The 19,066-nt window shown below is 35.0% G+C and overlaps 1 protein-coding gene across 7 annotated transcripts in view; it reads right to left on the bottom strand.

The window, feature by feature from the left end:
- The window catches only part of DMD (dystrophin), a 1,157,417-nt gene that overhangs the window by 808,728 nt on the left and 329,623 nt on the right, over positions 1–19,066 (bottom strand). For 6 of the 7 annotated variants that reach the window (XM_075520648.1, XM_075520634.1, XM_075520658.1 and 3 more), the window contains 4 exons: positions 14,490–14,678; positions 13,973–14,154; positions 6,107–6,257; positions 272–391 (listed from right to left, as the gene is read on the bottom strand). In XM_075520648.1, the coding sequence (XP_075376763.1) occupies positions 272–391; positions 6,107–6,257; positions 13,973–14,154; positions 14,490–14,678 (642 nt within the window). Of the gene's footprint in view, positions 1–271; positions 392–1,416; positions 1,539–6,106; positions 6,258–13,972; positions 14,155–14,489; positions 14,679–19,066 lie in introns of those variants that run through there. The other variant, XM_075520676.1, reaches the window with a different exon arrangement.

Below are 19,066 nucleotides of genomic sequence, written 5' to 3'. Positions count from 1 at the left end.
ACAGTTAAGAAATAAAAGACAAACACTTGTTCTTGCATAGATAAAACAGGTTGATACTGAAGGAATCACGAAACAAGAAGAAAGTCTCAGACATTTGTTTTTTCTCCAAAATACATGCATTTATCCATCTATGCAAAAGTCATATCCTAGAGAAATATTTAAGATCATCCTCAGAAATATCTCCTGAGATACACCCAATGCTTCTTCAACCTTATTAACACTTAATACCACTGATAGCTTTTTCTCTGAGAGACAGAAGTTTAGTCGTTACCTGAAGCTGCTCTTCCAGTGCAGCAGTAGCTCTGTCTCCACTGTTTTCATCCACCACCACTACCATATGGGTTAGAGAATTCACCTTAACTTGTTCCTGTTCCAAATCTTCTTGGAATGCCTATAATCAAAGCATATATGTTAGAAAATGTGTTGCAAATTAAGAAAATGCTGTGTGTTTAGAGTCCCACTGACTGATTAATGTGCATAACTAACCAACTATAAGAACTTTATAATCCTATTGCTGTCAATATTAAGTAATTTTAACTTATTTTGTTACCTTAGCATATACATGCTAACATAAGCATACTGGGCAGATTTCCATTCCTTTCACAAAAATAGCTTACTGTTACTCACTCACAAGTCCTAACTCTTGATACAATGTTTCAGACTGAAAATTTGTCTTGAGAAAGCATTTGTTGAGTTGATGTAGTCGACTTAAAGATATCAGTATAGCATGTATACATACCAATAGCCTGCAAATTTTAAATAGCCACTGGATTAGATTTTGTACTTCATATTAACATATTAAAATATTTTAATTTTGAAAAGTTATAAACATATTAAAAATGGCTTAGTTTTTCATTAAACAACCGCATACTATCTTCAGCTTGGCACTCCTACAACATTAATAACGTAGGATGAAACTGCTCAGGAGGTGACTCAAGATTAGGAAACACATGCAGCACCCTTGTTTCACTTATTGCAGAAACCAGGAAACAAAGTGAGAGAGGCACTTTATGATTTCTGAATGTCTGAGGAAAAACTTTCTTGCCCTTTGAGCTTTGCTACCCAGTTCCAGCTGCATGCTGCAATAAAACTGAGGACAATCTTTTGCTGAGAAATAGTAAACTGCTAAAAGTGAAGAAACTTCTCTCAAATCTGCACAAATTGATATTTGAATAACTCCTAATCTTGCCAAATTTCTACAACTCTTCACATCTCTCTGACCCTCCCACAATTTCCCAGGCTTTATGTAATAGATCTAATCAATAGTCCCCTCCCTTCTCACAAGGCATAGAGAAGTGCAATGGGAAGTCTAGACATATTCACTCTTCAGATGATGGTTTACTGCATATTCACTGTACACTTAATCTACATCACAAAAAAATAAAAAATCTGAGGTACTGTAAGGTACTGTAACACCTTAGTAACACCTCCTTGGTGGGTTTTAGTGTCTCCTCTTCCTTTTTTTTCTTTTTCCTTCTCATTTGCTGTGAAAGATGGAATCCCTACTTTGCTATAGTTTGTTAATAAAACCAAAACCAGCCCAGATCCTGTCAGGCACTAGGGAACTGAGCAGCCAGACCTATTTACTCCTTCCTTTGCTGAGATGCAGCAAGAGGACAGGTGACAAAGATGGAAAGAGGAGGAGCTAAAGAAGTGTTGGTACTGAAACTTCAAGCCACAGAGAAGGAAATATTCAGTTTATTTTCATAACTTTTGTTACCATTCTCCAGCTTTATATTAATGTATTAACAGCCAAATGTACATTTTTAACCCCAATAGTTAACCACTGTTTTACATTACTGGGTTCTGTGTTGTGTTTCTTAAATAAAGCCTGAAAGAAGCCCTCATCCCACTCCCCTGAAAAAAACCAAGGTATCCAGGACCATATCCTGCCTGACACACTTTTTAGGTGTCTATAATTAGCTTCAAACCAATGGAAGAATGTGGGAAAACAAAGTCCTGGATTGTGTCCTCAATACTTCAGCAGAGTGTGTTCTAGTGATTAGTACATATATAGTATGATAGTCACAGTCTGAAAAATAACATGGCTAACCACATCTGCCTCATCACAACAGAAACCTTGACTGTATTACAAACTATGTTGAATTTCACCATAGCAATTTTTCTGCTTCTTTTTCAAGTAGAGTAATTCACTTTGGTATGAAGAACAAGCCCTTGCTAAAGATTAGGTCATGCATTTTAAACCTCTTTGGTAAAACACTTTACTTTTATTTGAAAATTAAAACATAAAATATAATGTGGCTATAGGCAATAGGAAAGGAATTCACAGAGTACTTTGTTTTTAAGGCATAAATTCCTTACCCTAACACATTTCACAGATTTAATTCCTTCATGGGCATAGCCTTCGAGCCAATATATTTATAAGAATCCTCCTTTTTCTGACTTTCATGCCTGTGATTACCGTTTGCTTCAGAGAGCTACACTATAAAGCAATTCTCAAGGACTGTGAAGTACACCAAATTGTTAGAGCAATCCCTGGAATTCAGACTTCTCAAATTTTATGACCCAGCACTTGATCAAGGAAGAGGAGGCAGAGCACTCATGGATCAGACCGTATAACACAGCTTGCTTCCCCCAGGTTCAATCCCTTCTTGCAGCCATACGACAATAACTACATTGCTCTGTAAGCCTACAGCCAAGGAGAAGGTGGCTTTTATTTCCTGATTAGTGGGTATCTAAGAGATGGCATCCCAGAACATAACCAGAGTTAGCAACGCTCTGCAAGTGCAGGAGTGGAGGGCACTTGGGAAGTGGGAGTCTTGCACACAGTGCGAAAGACTTGAGAAGTCAGGGAACTGATGAAACCAGAAAGTTGAGTCATTTTCTAATCCCCAGACAAATTCAATTTGCCCTGAGCTAAAGGCCTGTTCTTTATAATCCAAGTGTCTATTTTTACCATGAAATTCACTGGCGACCATTGTTTGTATACGGGAGCTTGCTGAAACAGAAATTTACTGAGCAGAGTCTTGAGACATGAGACACTTGAGAGAGCATGCTCTGTTCAGATCATTTAAATCGAAGTTTCTAACAAGTTCTCCTGAGCTTGTAGAGATAGCAAATTTTCAGGGACTTAAAATGCAAGATGGATATAGACGTTGGTGCATGAGGATAGCAACAACAGAAACTCATAAAACTTCACAGTTCCTTTAATTCCTATCTATCAGATAAAAACTTATGCAACTCCCACATAATCTACTTCAAAGTGAATAAAAATACTTACCTAGGGTATCCAAGTACCCAAAGACAAATCCACCCCTGATATTTGAACAGTTAGGAGGTGTCTCATTTCACTGTTGCAATTAATTTGAAGTACTGAAAAATCCTAACACTAAAAATTTTCCATCGTTCCTGCCATTTTCATTAAAAGTAAACAGGCTCAGCCTTCCAGAAAAAGTACAAATACCTAAGCAGCTTAGTCGTTTTTAGAAATTTAATGAAACTATAAAATCTTCTAACTATAAATTGTGTAATAATAATGTGGAATAATAAAATCAGTTCAACTAAAAGCACATTTTTGCTTAATTATAAAATTTCTGATATAGTATTCTGCTTAGCTCGATGGTCCTCAGATTTTTATTGAAAAGCAGGTTTCTCCCTTTATAAAATTATAAAGAAAAGATACTTGCAACAGCAGACAAAATACCTAAAATACTGCTGCAAAGACCAATAGTTCTTTACTGAAATGTTTATTATTCCAAAATATATTGACTACGCCAGATTTCTTACCAGAACTGTGTACCTTGCTAATGACATAAAATCTACAGTTCACCTCTATTTCAGTCCACTCAGAAAATTTTCTGTACTATCAAGATATTAACCTCATATACTATTGAACTAAGTAGCATGCTGGAAAGAATTTTGTGTGCTTTCTCTTGTCTCAGTGATGGGTGCCATTCCCAACACACATTACTGAATGATTATTTTTTTTCTTATAGGACCCAGCAGGGAAACGGAAGCGTTAGTCACAGGAACTCAAGACCAATATTTTGATACATCATTCAGAAAAAAGTAGAATAAAAGAAATCAGATGTATGGAAGTTATAAGTCAAAGGGGGATAAATAACATGAAATAAATAGAGTGAAAAGTAGTTACTAATGAACAGATAAAAACAGAAAGTCAAAATTATAAAGGTAAAGAGGAGAGGGAGACAGGATGACAAGAAACCAAACCTATCATCTTTGCTGAAGTCTGTTTAATTTGAAGTGATCTTTGCCTTTTATATCTTCTAACTTCTGGTTCCTCCTGTCTATTTTTACGACATTGTTTCTGAGATGTCCGGAGTCATGTGAAACTAAGAAAAACTATGGGGGGTGTTGGTTTTTGCTTTTTTGATTGCTCATTTAATAATGAAGCACTAACTGTGCTATTAAAATTCCATTGTTTCAACCCTTATTATAGAAGGTAGCTTTGCTGCATACAATATATAATAAAATTATCTGAAACTTTCACACAATACGTGAAAGAATGGAAAACATCTTGTTCTTTGACTTATGAATAAGACAAACTATACATGAGTAGAATTTTAATTGAAGTTAAAACCAAAATATTTTCTTTCCACCTGATTAATTAAATTGCCTCTTGTACAGAAAATAGATTTGAAAAGTAACACAGATAAATAAAAAATTTTGACAAACTCATCACACCAAAAATGAAGAACTAGTATGTGGGAGAGGTAGATTTCTGCATGTCTTCACTCGGAATATTCAAATACAAGCTAAATACCCATTTTTCTCAATATTAGAAAGAAACAGCATAAAGAGATTGCATAAATAAAAGGATTATATTTTACGTTAGTATTCAAATACAAAATGCATAGAAATAGGAACAAAGTTATTCAAGCCTTAGTACTCATGTATTCAAAATCTTTCAGGTTTCTTTCTCTAATTACTATTTCATAATTACCTGCTGTCTTTTTTAAAAAAGAAAATTTAATGTCAGAATATATGCTTAGCTAGCAAACCCGCATACTGAAATGCATTGTCTCCTCACAGGGCAAGCACAGATAGCACAAACAGAGCAATAGGCGTAGAATTTGTATTCTTTTACAGTAGCATTCCTTAATCAGAATGCAGGAAAATCACCTTTAACACATAAGTGGATCATGCAGTCTTTTGCAGCTTTTGACCTCTTTTTAAAAAAACTGTAAAAGCTGGTTTCAGTTTGAATTGTTTTTTCGGGATGTTCTGCCCTCTAGAACCTGGACTAGCACTGACACAGGCCATCAAGCATCAAATGTTAAAATCTCTCAAGATACTATGGAACTGAACTGCTTTGAACCACTGATGTAGAAACATTAACACATTATCACAGCAAATCTCCATGACCTCACAAATCGTCTCTGTTTTCTATACTTTCCTGTGTCTTGCTATCATCACTACCACATGTCATGGAGACAAATATAAATACATTTTAAAATTTAAATTAATATGAAGCCAGACAATTTAATCCAGTAAATGAAACAAAGCTATTACACCAATTATACAGTCCCTCTCTTTTTAATTCTTAATTCTTCCAATTAAAGAATTACCCTCATGGAATGTGGAAAAAATTTGGCCAAATTCTCTTTTACGCTCCATTGATTAGTTTGCTATTTTTTGATTAATTAAATACATTACTAAAAAGCATTTTCTACAGTTAGCAACTAGAGACTATTTTATAGTGCTGTACAGTTACATATTCAGAGTCCCAGGAGTCCTAACAAGATTATGAAGTCTAATTATGACTACTGCATCATTGCTACTACAGCATGCAAGGAAAAAAAATGCAACACGCAAAAAGAAGAAAATACATGTATTACATAATCTGATGTATTATTGTACTGTGTCATGGAAGGACATTACAGTTGCCTTGCATATTCTAGTATATTGTTTATATTTAAAAAGCAAGTAATTTATTTTTTTATATCAGGATAAAAGTCAGAGTTGTGATAAAATAACTCTACAAAAGCTGTTAATTGTACAAAACAATCAATATTAAACCAAGATTCCGTATTACTTTGCTATGTTCTAGTGGCAGGAGTAGAACTTTTAAAATGTCAAAAACTCAAATTTTTTTTTATGCCTTTGGAAGCATTCCATAGCATACCTTATGCTCTTCTATTTGACGTTTTAGGTCCTCTAGATCTGGACCTAAGGGCTCTGAATCGATTTTCTTTGTCCTTTCCTCTGTTTTTGTCAGCCAGTCAGCTAACTGGGCTAGCTGCTGATTCTGCAGATCCATTAGGATTTTATGTAAACTGTAAAACAAAGAAATAATAATTTCAATTTATACATGAAAGAAAAAAACAGGCAGAAATATCTGCCCCGTAGACTCTTAACTGATTTTCACGAGGCTACATCTCAAGCCAGAATAAAAAAAATATAATTTTAAAACAGGTAACTGAAAATTTGTTGAAACAGTTTTGAATTAGGCAAAGTATTTTGAAACTTTTTTTTAGAACCTGAGTACTGCATATAATATACTGTCTTTTAAAGTTTTGGCCTCCAGTTGCATTTCTATTAGAGCTGTTTGGAAGTTCAAAATTTCTACTACCTGGTTTCTTAAAGCTTGTATTGTTTACTACAAGCACTTTGAAAAGTGCTCAGACAGCTGTACTTACCAGGCTCGCTGAAATTTAGGATATTAAACAGAAGAGAAGAGATTATTAAATTTTCAGTTATTCAATGGAGAATGCTGTGGAGAATTAAACAGGAAATACTTCAATTTTGCCTAAACAAAGTATTTTGATAGCTCCAAAATGTCCAGAAATCCATTACAAATCCTTCACTTATAATTGCCATCTTTAGAAATTCTCCAGACTTTCCTAAACAAAATCTTCACCTTACCAAAAGTATTTTTAAAATAATGTGTAAACTATTGCTGAGCAATGGAATTACAAGTAGTTATTTCTATTACCCATCTTTCACATAACATACTATTTTTAACTTTACTTAGATTTGACAGACCAAAGTCACTGGCCTCAGTCACACTGAGCTTGGTGAAACTATGGTATGTTGTATATTGTATTGTATGTATCTCAAGCGCAACTCTTGCAGCAAAAAGTTCGTTAACTACTTTCAGAACTCAGCTTGGAGATTTGAAAATCTGAGTCGAACTTTCATACTGGAGAAAACTGCCGTGTAAGAAACACAGCACACTCCTACTCTACTCGTTTCTCAGTTGGCTTCTTGTTGGCTTCTTGAAAATATAGCCCAAATTAGAAAGCTATTGTAAATTTTGTCTCTCTGTGACCAACAGCACCTAGAAGTGTCCAACTTCTCATTGACATTTCCCCCCACAAGGATATTTTAAACAAACAAAACATAAGCACATTTTCTCCCATAGCACCTGCAGACTGGCAGAAATGAGATGAGAGCACACTGCTCCAGAGAAGTGCAAGAGGTCTTGTCCATGACCAGGTAGGCAACTTAAGAAATGCTCGCACAAATCCAAACATGTAGCTTTCTGTCACTATTTCAAGATATTCTCAAGTCAAGCAAGTACTTCTGAGTTTGTCCAAACAATTTTAGATTTTCCCAAGAGAGTTTGAACAAACCCAGAAGTGTATAATTCTGAAAATCCGTGTCTAAATATGTCCAAAGTAAGCATCATTCTGTATTTTCCCAGACACACCTAATAGTTTTCAAACTAATCACCACAGAATATTGCATTGAACATGTAGATTAATTACTTTTTGGTACATATTTAAATTCTTCTGAACTACTAGGATTTAGCATCTGTCAATGTCATGCAGATGTAATATGTGAAATCCCGTATCTCATTTGTAGCCTGTTCATATTTTAAGGCATATGTCTGAAACTTCAGCACTTCTATTGTCGGTTGTTACTTATTTTATTTCCTACCTTTTTTGAAAAAAGCCAATTTCCTTCCAGTTTTGAATCTTCTCAAAATGAGTGTTTGGTCTTCGATGAAATATTTATACAATTACTATTTGCTATTTATATAGTTAAAAATAACTACTGTATACACAGTATTAACTCATATTGTAAAAAGAAATTGCTAAGTTTCCAGTGCTATTTGATGCTTTCTTTGTATGTATCTCAGCTAACTCATACTCCATTCTTAGATACTATTCCTCAGTTTATAAGCAATCCTTGGGATCACCTATAAATTTAGGAATGCAAAATACTCTGAATTCTGTGTGTATATACTAACTGTCACATTTTACACTCAAGGGCAGAGCTGTCATTTAGAAGGACCTAGACAGGCTGGAGGGACAGGCCAAGAGGAACCTTACAACATTCAACAAGGACAAATGTAAAGTCCCGCACCTGGGAAGGAAGAACCTGGAATGATACAGGCTGGGGGCTGACTGACTGATGGAATTCCAGCACTAAATCTAACCAAACCTCCATTGCCTCTCTGTCCCTGAAATGGCTTTTGCTTTAAAAAGAACACAGCATTAGATGAAAGGACTTCTCAAAAAAAAACTTTAACATGTTTATGCAAATAATAAATTTAATATTGGTAAATCTTTGTTAAATAAGGATCCATTTTTTTATCGAACAGAAGTTTAACCAGATAACAAAAACACGTACTTTAAATACCTCAAAAGTAACAGGCAACAAGAATGAATATTTTCAAACAGGAGTGCCAAAGGAATTATTCAAAAATTCCTAAGACTTGGGTATTTTAATCATAAAACTGTAGCTGTTACAAAAAGAAGCTGTTTGTACTTTTTTTTCCTTAGGGCAGCCAACAACACTAATAATTTATCTCAGGATTATCACTTCCACCTGGATAGATTAAAAAACCCCAAATTGGCTGAGGACTTCTGAAACAGAAATAATCAAGTGGTATTAGTAACCATAGGAAGACAAGCCAAAACAGAGTTTCTTGCAACAGGAGTGGTAATGGAGAGAAAATGTGAAAGGCAGTCTGGGAAACAAAAAAAGAGTGCAAGCAGTGATCAAAGGAATCCCAAGGAGTACATGGACATGAAGCATATCTTCTAGTGCAGAGCAGCAGATACAGAAAAGGGGAGAAACTGCAGGCAAACACCGAGACGAGCTAACTTCATGGAAATAAAGACTTGCAAACAAATTTTTAAAAATTAAAAGTTTGTTTTGAAATAAGGTTTTAGTTACACCTGTTTCTTGAATGGTACCTCACTGGTCCCAGATGGCACTGAGATAACATCAGGTGTTACACCTGGAGCTCTGTGAAGCTATGCTACTTTCTAGAAACAGTAACAATTTTTAAAGACTCCAGTTGGTAGCTCTTGGAAGGAAAGGACCAAAGAAAACAAATCACAGGAACAACTATAAGCAGGAGCTGAAACTTCAACAGAACTTGAGACACTGAAGAAAAAAAAATGGTTCCAAGGAATGGGAAGGGCTCCATTAATCCAAATCTCTAAAAAGTAGATATCAAACAGTAATGTTTTTATGTATTACCTCTCTCAAGACTTTTTTTTCTAAGAACAGAGTTTCATGGATCTTCATGATGTACTATGATTTCAGTTTTTTTTTACTGGAGATTGTGTGTTAATTATTGCTCAAAATGACCAGAAGATACATGTAGTGTCTTTTCCACTCTAATCTCTCTCTTTACAGATAGAGTACAGGAAGCTGATACCCTGCTTTATTATAACCCATGGTTCACAAGGGATTAGCTATCTCAGATCTAACTTGGTTGTTCTTCACTTTCAAGTGCATATTTTATTGTCTTACCTTAGTTTAGAACATCAAGTATTATAAATATTAAATACAATGCTTCATCCTATTTTTTTAGTGATAAATAAAATAAATGGTATAGAAAACCTGCTACAGTAAAGATAATTTGATTTAAGAAAACCAAGATATGATGAAATAAATACTTATTATATAGAATACTGATACTATTCTGAAGCAAGCAGCATAAACTTGAAAATGAAATAAACACAGAAAATAATTTAATCACAGTTGATTCTTAAGCAAAAGAATGTTTCTTGTTTCTTCCCATTCTCCAGGTATTTTCTGGTTTTCAAATTACTTCTATAAACATCTGATAGAGGTTTTAGTACTTATTTATATAGCTCAGGAGATTATAATAATATTTGTTTTGGTATGGCCCTCATAAGTTTCAAATACAAAATACTTTTCCATTGAATGGAATGTGTTTTAATAGTTGTGGAATTCTCCATAAAGTGGTAAATTGCATTAAGTTTTCCTCTCCAGTGGTTCTTTTATCACTCTGAGATGCTTTACTACAGAGAATCCTATCTGGGGAAGGGCAGGAGGAAGAAATGAAAAAACAGGCTGTTTTGCTTCAGCATATTAATGTATTGCTTGCTAGAAGAGTGAAATACTTTCAATACATAGTGAATACATGAGAAATCCAATTTGGGCTGCTTTTACACAATGGCATTGCTGTGTTCCAAACCTCCTCATATTCTGACCTCTTGAATCACTTTTCATAAGACCCTTTCACTTTTATAGCATCCTTTTGTCAGTGTATCTTTCTCCTCTCTTTGTTGATTGCTTGCTTTTGTTTCCCCTGTCCTGTAAAGTGTGCTACCTCTTCTTACATTTCCTATTACCATTACAACAGAGGATAGACAGCCTTGCTGTTCTCATCTTCACAAAAACCATCCGTGTTTGGATAAACATGTCACTGTTGCCTTAAAGACTAGATTACAGGAATGTGCTCAGAAGGTTATGCTTTAAACTGATGTAGAAGATAGATCCTGAGAGTTTAAATTGCATAAAATAACCCAGAAATATATTACATTGTGATAGGAAATCTGTTCATAACCTTCTAGCTGGTGCTTGAAACACAGGAGTTTGACCCAACAGGTCAACATTAGCCATATCTAAGTAAATCACTCCTGAGAAATTTTCTCTTGCCCTAACCCCAATTTCATTGAATTTATCAGAGATTTTTTTTGTATAAGAAATTAAATAGTAGCACAACATTCTCTGTGAAGCCCTTAACACTTTATGCTTTATGTCTTCCACTGATTTCATATTACCTGAATATGACATGCTTCAGAAGATACTAGACCATTCAGTTCCCCAAGCAATGACCTATAGCTGCATCTGGGACATAAGTTTAACAATTGGTGTTAAAGGACATTTTAGTGGACAGCACCACTCATAGAGGTGAGGTTGCTACTTGCATGTGTTGGTTTAAATGAAAATTAATATGGCAAATAAAAGCTGCCTACAGTAAAGTATCATAGAGTCTTCTCTCCAAGAAAATAATAAAGCTGGAGGAAGTTAGGTTGAAACATCTGAAACCCATCAACAATTTTATAGACTGTCAAAGAAAGATAGAATAAAGAAAACAATCTCAATACTCAGTAGAAAGCTGAAAAGAAAACAAATGTTTGGAGTTACAGAATCACAGAATCACAGAATCGTATAGGTTGGAAAAGACCTTTAAGATCATCGAGTCCAACCGTAAACCTAACACTGCCAAAACCACCACTAAACCATGTCCCTAAGCACCTCATCCAAACGTCATTTAAATACTTCCAGGGATGGCGACTCAACCACTTCCCTGGGCAGCCTCTTCCAAGGCTTGATAACCCTTTCTGTGAAGAAAAATTTCCTAATATCCAGTCTAAACCACCCCTGGCACAATTAGAGGCCCTTTGCTCTTGTCCTATCACTTGTTACCTGGGAGAAGAGACCGACCCCCACCTCTCTACAACCTCCTTTCAGGTAGTTGTAGAGAGCAATAAGGTCTCCCCTCAGCCTCCTTTTCTCCAGGCTAAACAACCCCAGCTCCCTCAGCCGCTCCTCAGAAGACTTCTGCTCCAGACCCTTCACCAGCTTCGTTGCCCTTCTCTGGACACGCTCCAGCACCTCAATGTCTCTCTTGCAGTGAGGGGCCCAAAACTGAACACAGTATTCGAGGTGCGGCCTCACCAGTGCCGAGTACAGGGGCACGATCACTTCCCTAGTCCTGCTGGCCACATGATTTCTGATACAAGCCAGGATGCCATTGGCTTTCTTGGCCACCTGGGCACACTGCTGGCTCATATTCAGCTGGCTGTTCTTACTAAGAACATATTGCAAAAAAAGAGAGCAATGTTATGCAATTGTTGAAAATCATGGTTTACCCTTTAATATTGTGGGGAATTCTGGTCCCCTCAACTCCAAAAAGATAAGGCAGAACTGGAAAATTCTCAAAGAGGAGTAAGATGAATAATCAAAGATACATATTATGGAGAGAGGAAGGAAAAGATATACACTGTTGACCCTCACTTGTAACATAGTAACTAGAGGGAATCACTTAAGCTACCAGTGACAAACAAAGAAAAAGAAGCCATTCCTCAAAAAAGTAGCACTCATACTGGATAAGGTGCCTGTGGAATTCACTGCCAAAGGATGCTATGGGCGCTAACAAGTCCAAGGGGATATTGAATAAATAGATGGAAGAAAAAAAAATCAGTAGCAGGCTACCAAATACAAAAAACCTGCTTCCATCTCAGGAAGTCACCTCAGCTGAAAACAACTTGAGTTCGGGACAGTTCTATGGAGAACTTTGTAACATAAGACATTCAGTATTAGGTTAGAGCAATGATCCATACAGCCCAATATTTGGTCTCCAGAGCAATGGGCCCATGCAGCCCAATATTTGATCTCCACCAATGGCAAAAGGTGATGAGAACATGCTGCTTCAGGAGATCATGTATATCCCCTGAAGCTTATCTTTTCTTGTTCTGTTACAGTCAGGATGCTGGGCTAGACCATTGGCCTGACTACTAGACATATGCAGCTTTTATTAAAATCACATTCGCAAAAGGAGACACTCTCCAGCTGTACTGAAGGAAAAGACAGAAGAGTTTCTCATTTAGTACACGTTCACTGGGATTTTCTGAGAGAAAAATTAAGACCTCAGCAGAAAGATTTTAATGAAGTCTACCTAGTTCAAAGTCCCTAAAAAGTCACCAGGGAACTCAGATTCAGGTTGTTTGCCAGTGCATTTATTTAGTTTTACTGTAGAGAATAGTTATATTTTTCAGTAATTAATACTGCTTGGCTATAAACAAGCCCCTAGTGACATTCAATTAATTTTAAAATTTCCACTGGATTTGACTTAGTATGATAGTTGGTAACCTTCACCATTGGTCCCCTTTACAGAAAGGGCAGCAGGCATACAAAATTCCTCATGACGACGTAAGACTCAGTCACATGAGTTTGAAACAGAGTTGTTCTATCAGACAGAGATTAAAAGTATCCGCATTGAAAAAAGAAGAAAGGCTGAGAAAAAGAAATGTGAAAGATCAGGTAAATAACAGACATTTTCTTAAGATAAGGAAGGCAACTCTCATAAAAAACACCTTCAATAACTCTTCTGGTTTAACCACTCTGTATCCTGCAAAACAAATTACTCCACTGTGGCACAATCACAAGCTCTTACCTTTATGGGGTTTCTTATACTAGATAGCACTATGTAAATCAAAATTTCAAAATAAGACATAGAAATCTTAAAAATGTTTCAAAGACTAATGTGACTAATTAATAGATTTTTTTTCTACTTTTAATTGTATTTCTATTTTAAGCTATAGGACTTGGCCTTTATTGAATAATGTAATTTGTCCTCACATAAAACCATGACAATATTTCCTGGAAAGCTAAGCTCCCATTTACTATTTTTATGGGATCGAGTTTTACAGTTCTTAAAGATTTGTTTCCCTTTTGCTTTTGTATCTCAGTAAAGATTCCCTCCTTTGTAGCTAAATACTGTGTGGTACTTGTTGAAACAATCAGAAAAAAAGTGAGGTAGGTTATAGAAATTTTGGTTAAAATGTTATTACTGTCCAAGTTGTTGATAGCTGCTGGTTTGTGAAGCTTCCAGTCTCAAAACAACATGCAAGCTTAAAAGTCACTACACATCAAATTTCAGGTTAAAAAAGACCTAAGACGGAGTTTTGTTCACAGTGAAGTGAAAGAAAACTCTGTTAGTGAAGTTAATTGGTTCAAACTCCATATATATTATTTTACCTCACATATTACTTACTTGCTTTGTTTTTCCATACTTGCTACCCTGAGACTTTCCCATCGGGAATTAAGTAGATTCATTTGTTCTTGGATTTCATTCTCTTCATCATCTGAAAGTTTCCCAATTGTTAGAAGTTGACTTCCAACTTGCAAAACATTGCCAACACGTCCTTGGTGAGCTGTTAATTCCATCATAAAACCCTGACAATAAAAATAATTTTAAGTTTGATTCTTTGGAAGGAAAGAGCAGACTTTGGCGAAATATCTTCAATTCCACCACTGTCCAAACCTGATTTTCAACTTTGCTTTTTATTTTTTCAACCCCTCCACAAACCTTGTAACACAAAACAGAAATAAACATTTTCACTTTTTGCATAGGGCACAGTCTCCAGTACTACCTTTAAATTCTCCAAATCAAAATTAAAAACAAGGAAAAGGAATAAAATAAACTAGAAATATCTTTGTTTTGTATTTTTGACGTTATGATGGGATACAAGCAGATAAATGCCCACTGAAAGATTAGTATAAACATATACCTCATGGGTGTGAAATTGTTCTTTAACAACTTCTACATCATTGGCTATATCTCCTTGTGCTTGTAATGCATCTTCAGCAGCAAGAAGCCATGTGAGTACTTCTTCTAAAGCAGTTTGGTAGTTTTCAAGATCCATTTCAGACCCCATCCGCATGGTGCTAAATGTCTTTTCTTCAACAGTTTCTAAAAACTGATCAAAACCAAAATTTTAAGAGTAATGCAAATAGCATCTGCTCAGACAGTTCTACAAAGGAATAAATAGAATGCCATTGTCTTGTATAAAAACCCAGCTTTTTATAAAACAAAAAAATAATGTGTGGAAGTACTTATTAGTATAAAACCAGTTAATTGACCAAGATCAGATAAAATTGAGGGAAATAAAAAAATCTCAGATTAAATTAGATATTTTACACTAGAATTCAAAATTCCTAGCAACTATTCTGAATAGTGACAATATTAAAATTATACCTGTAAAGTGCTGTTATAATTGATTTTCAATAAATAGTCTGATTTTTCATTTCTAGTTTACTGTTTCTTATTTAAGTATTTTCTCTTGGAAATGAGAGAGAAATTTATTTCCCACAGCAGCTAGTAAAATTGTATCATCAAAAAAGCAGTAAGTCGCATGCTGACATTGCAGAGAATCTATGGAAAACAGAATATAAAAAAGAAAAAAACCCTTTACACTACATGCAATACTAGGCTTGAGCAATCCATAGATACCCATTTTGTTAAAACCATCCTAGAAAGTTGAAAAAGCTCAGAAATCTCATGCCAAATTGTAACTTTTAAAAAACAAACAAAAATGCATTACTGTTGATTTCTCTTTCCCACAAAGGCCATCTTTATATTTATACTTTAGAAGCCAGGTAACTCTTACAAGCACAGAATTCCCACTTATGCTCTATTGCTTAATGTCAAGAGAAATCAATAACAAGTATTTACAAATTAGTATAATAGTAGAAGACTAGGACAAAACAGAAGCAAGAAATACAGGTTTGCTACAGAAGATGTCATTCCATAAATTTTTCAAGAAGTTCTGAAGAAGCTTAGTTACTTTGCTAGCAAGTTAGTACAAAACTAAACTGTTTACATTAAAATATGCTTATGCTTTTATAAAAAATGATACCAAGACACTTAATGTTTTTGTAGTTAGCAGAAACTATCTGTACTGATGTAGTTGTGCCAATAAAACACTCAAAGCAGCATCTAAAGCCTTTCACTGTAGTTTAGGACAGAAAGCCAAAGTTTATCACTAGAAAGCAGGAAGTGTAATGAACGTAACATGATCACTTAAAATGAAATCTTCAGTCTTCATCTTCACAACAAATTCATTCTGAATTGTATAGATCTAATAAGCACATACAATTTATGCGAATCCCTCTGTCACATGTGTGTTAGGCCAAATAAAACACCAGTCACAACTTCATCGCCACATATGCGTGAAAAACAATGTTCAGTAAATAAATCTGCATCAGAAAAGCAGGCTTGGAAGTCTGCTGAACTCAATAGGTTTTTTTTTTTTTTGGTTTAAAGAAAGTACTATCTTACAGGAATATAAACAATGAAGCACAGAAAATGTTCAACATATATTCCTGTTGCACAATTCAATTAATATTTGAATTGTGTGCAACTCCAGATTTTAAGTAGTATACAAAATACAATGTAGCAAGAAATTACACTCAACCACATCACATTTCTGCAGCAAGAGGTTTTTTGTAGTATATAGTCTACTGTGGAAAGGGATAACTTCATCATTGCTTTTGCATATGTAAAGATTTTTTCCTTTCTATAACAATACTGCACAGAATATACCAACATCTGATACACTGGGGGAAAAAAAGATGCTGTAACAGCTGAATGAGACTAGGGATCTCACGTTTACAGACACCTGTGATGGTCTCTGTCAGCTATTTGAAAAGTCTCCATCTGAAAATCCTCCTTTCTCTAGATCTGATACAGAATATTGTCTTGTGTATGAGAAGTGTTTAACAAAGCACTCCCTAATAACTCTTCTTCTGAGGAACAACTACTCAGTATAATTTTCCTTAGACATGTTGACCATCATTTTCACTGCTTTCTCATGCTATCACAAATATTATACAGAATTGCATTGAAAAAATCTTGGACTCACGATCTCCAATGGCAAAATGGTGCACACTAACCTCACCATTGTAATAATTCTTGAAGAAATGTAAAGACAAGCGAACACTCTAACATAAATGGAAACCAAAATAGTTACTTGGCAGGTATTCCAAAGTATGTTCTCATTCAAAAAATCGCCATTTTCTGGGAGAAGGAAATCAGAAAAGGGCGAGAGGAAGTATAACCAAAGGACTTTGCAGAACAGTGTCAGCAATCCTTGTATTTGGTAGAGGGAGGAAACAACAATATTTCCACCTTCCCTCAAATCTTACAGCACCACTGCCAGCAGAGAGCTGGGATCAGTCATGAGGTGACAAAGCAGAGGAATGGATATCCTCTGTGCTTGAAGTATAAATATTTTTAACAAAAAAAGAGAATACTCATTTATGGATAGCACAATTAAATAGTTCTCCACTGCTGAGGCCTACTAAAGTCACTAGATCATTATGCCGTCTCTTTCCCCATGCATTTTTGGGAAAAGAAAAATTAAAACAAAGAGAATAATCATCAGGAGTTGAAATAGTAGTAGCATCTTGTTATTCTAGAACATGTTGAGCATGCAGAGTATTTGTGTTTACATTTGACAGTGACATATGCAGGGACCCTCTGGGATCGTTAAATGAATTAAACCATTCTCACTGATTTCATTGATAAAATCAAGCCATAGTTATACACTTTCAAAACTGTGCTAAATTTCCTTCTGCATCTTTAAGCACATTCTCTGTTAACAAGCCAGAGTAGAGCAATGGCCACCTTGATCTGAATATACATAAGCAGAGAATATTCACATTGTAAAAGGTCTACAACCGTAAAAAATATGCCTCAGAGTCAACTGTTGGTTTTGACTTGAAAAAATACATATATTTTTAAATCCACTGTTATATTGTAGCTTCACTACCTCCATCCGTGCTGTTAGCTCTCTAAAAGATAACTGTACATCCTTGCTCATCCTGCATCTGGAATGAAAAACAACTACTCAAGTCAGCAGAAATTCAGACTGTTGGCTCAGCTGTAAAAGGAACATCAAACATGATGTTAAATATTCACACTTGGAAGTGAACTACTACTGACCTAATGCCCATGCCACACACTTTGTATTAAAAAGCAAAAACAAAAAAAGTCTCGAAGTAATATTCATCTACATAAAGATTATTCATCCCATAATACAAACCAAATTTAAGTATGCAGATTCTACAGCACCAAGAATAATTCATACTGAAATAATCCACATAAACAACAATGAAAACCCTGAATTTTATATATCATAATGGTACGCAAATCCATTAAAAAAACCAAAACAAAACAACCCCAAAACAAAAAAAACAAACAACGGAACAACACAAAGCCAACACCTCCTGTGAGTGTCCTTATTTCTGAATTTATATGAAATCTTTTCAGAATTCCTAAAATACTGAGAAAAAATAGAATTTTAAGGTATTGCATATAATACATTGAGAACAAAGACATAGTTATTAATAGAGACATGTAATGTAAGTTTTGATGGCTGTTTCTAACCATAATTTTTAAGAGAATGAAAAACAATTAGGATGCGCTGAAGTTAAATTCTTATAGCCATATATTGCTAGGAAGGCTATACTTAGGAAAAAATCTGCTTAAATATGCATGCACTTTGAATCAAAAACTATTCTTAATAAAGTATTTAATGATTATGCAAAACAAAGTTGATTTGGTGCAGTCAAAGCAAAACATTTACAGAGAGTAATCTACTGAATAACAATGCATGCATGATGACACAAATTTTAAGGGGAAAGATGACATGAAAAATTCAGATGTTGATGTAGACTTCATCACATCTAGCTAGGAATCAGTCAGCCAGTCATCTCACAAACTATTTTGAAAAATGGCCAGACATTTTTGCATGGAAAATAGTCCTGGTTGTTATTATGGACTGACCTAGAAGGAAAAAAAATCTCTGGACCCATATGTTGTCCTCTAGAATATGCCTGGCAGCCGTATGAATTAATTCACAGAGTCTAAACCACGAGCTTGCAGCTGCTTCAGAGTAAGAAAGTAAGGGGAGGAAGTGTTCCTCACCTACTATTGCATTATGTTACTAAAGGGAGGAGAAAGATTGGACATGTGTTAGTAAATTCTCCAAGAATGTTTCTATCAGTTTTTAAAGACTGGTTCTGAGTTTTAGAAATTATTTGGGCAGTTTTAGAAAGTATTTTTGCAGTAAAGATTTAGGGTTCATTCCAGCACTCTTATTTACATTATATATTTTCTTCCTTCAGAAACTGCCTGTCTCACTGTAAAAGATGCAGAATCTGGCTAGACATTTAGAACTTTAGAACTCAGAGACATAAAATTTTAAAGAAACATTTTTTTTACTAAAGGCAAATTTAAGTCCAGAGTAGTTTTCTCATTTTGAATACTCCCTTTGCAGGATTACAGCTTCAGAAAGTAGCACAC

The sequence above is a fragment of the Mycteria americana genome, chromosome 1 (genome assembly GCF_035582795.1).
Source record: "Mycteria americana isolate JAX WOST 10 ecotype Jacksonville Zoo and Gardens chromosome 1, USCA_MyAme_1.0, whole genome shotgun sequence".
Taxonomy (NCBI): Eukaryota; Metazoa; Chordata; class Aves; order Ciconiiformes; family Ciconiidae; genus Mycteria; species Mycteria americana.
The sequence above is the reverse complement of the archived record's forward strand: the minus strand, read 5'-3'. Positions and strand labels throughout refer to the sequence as shown.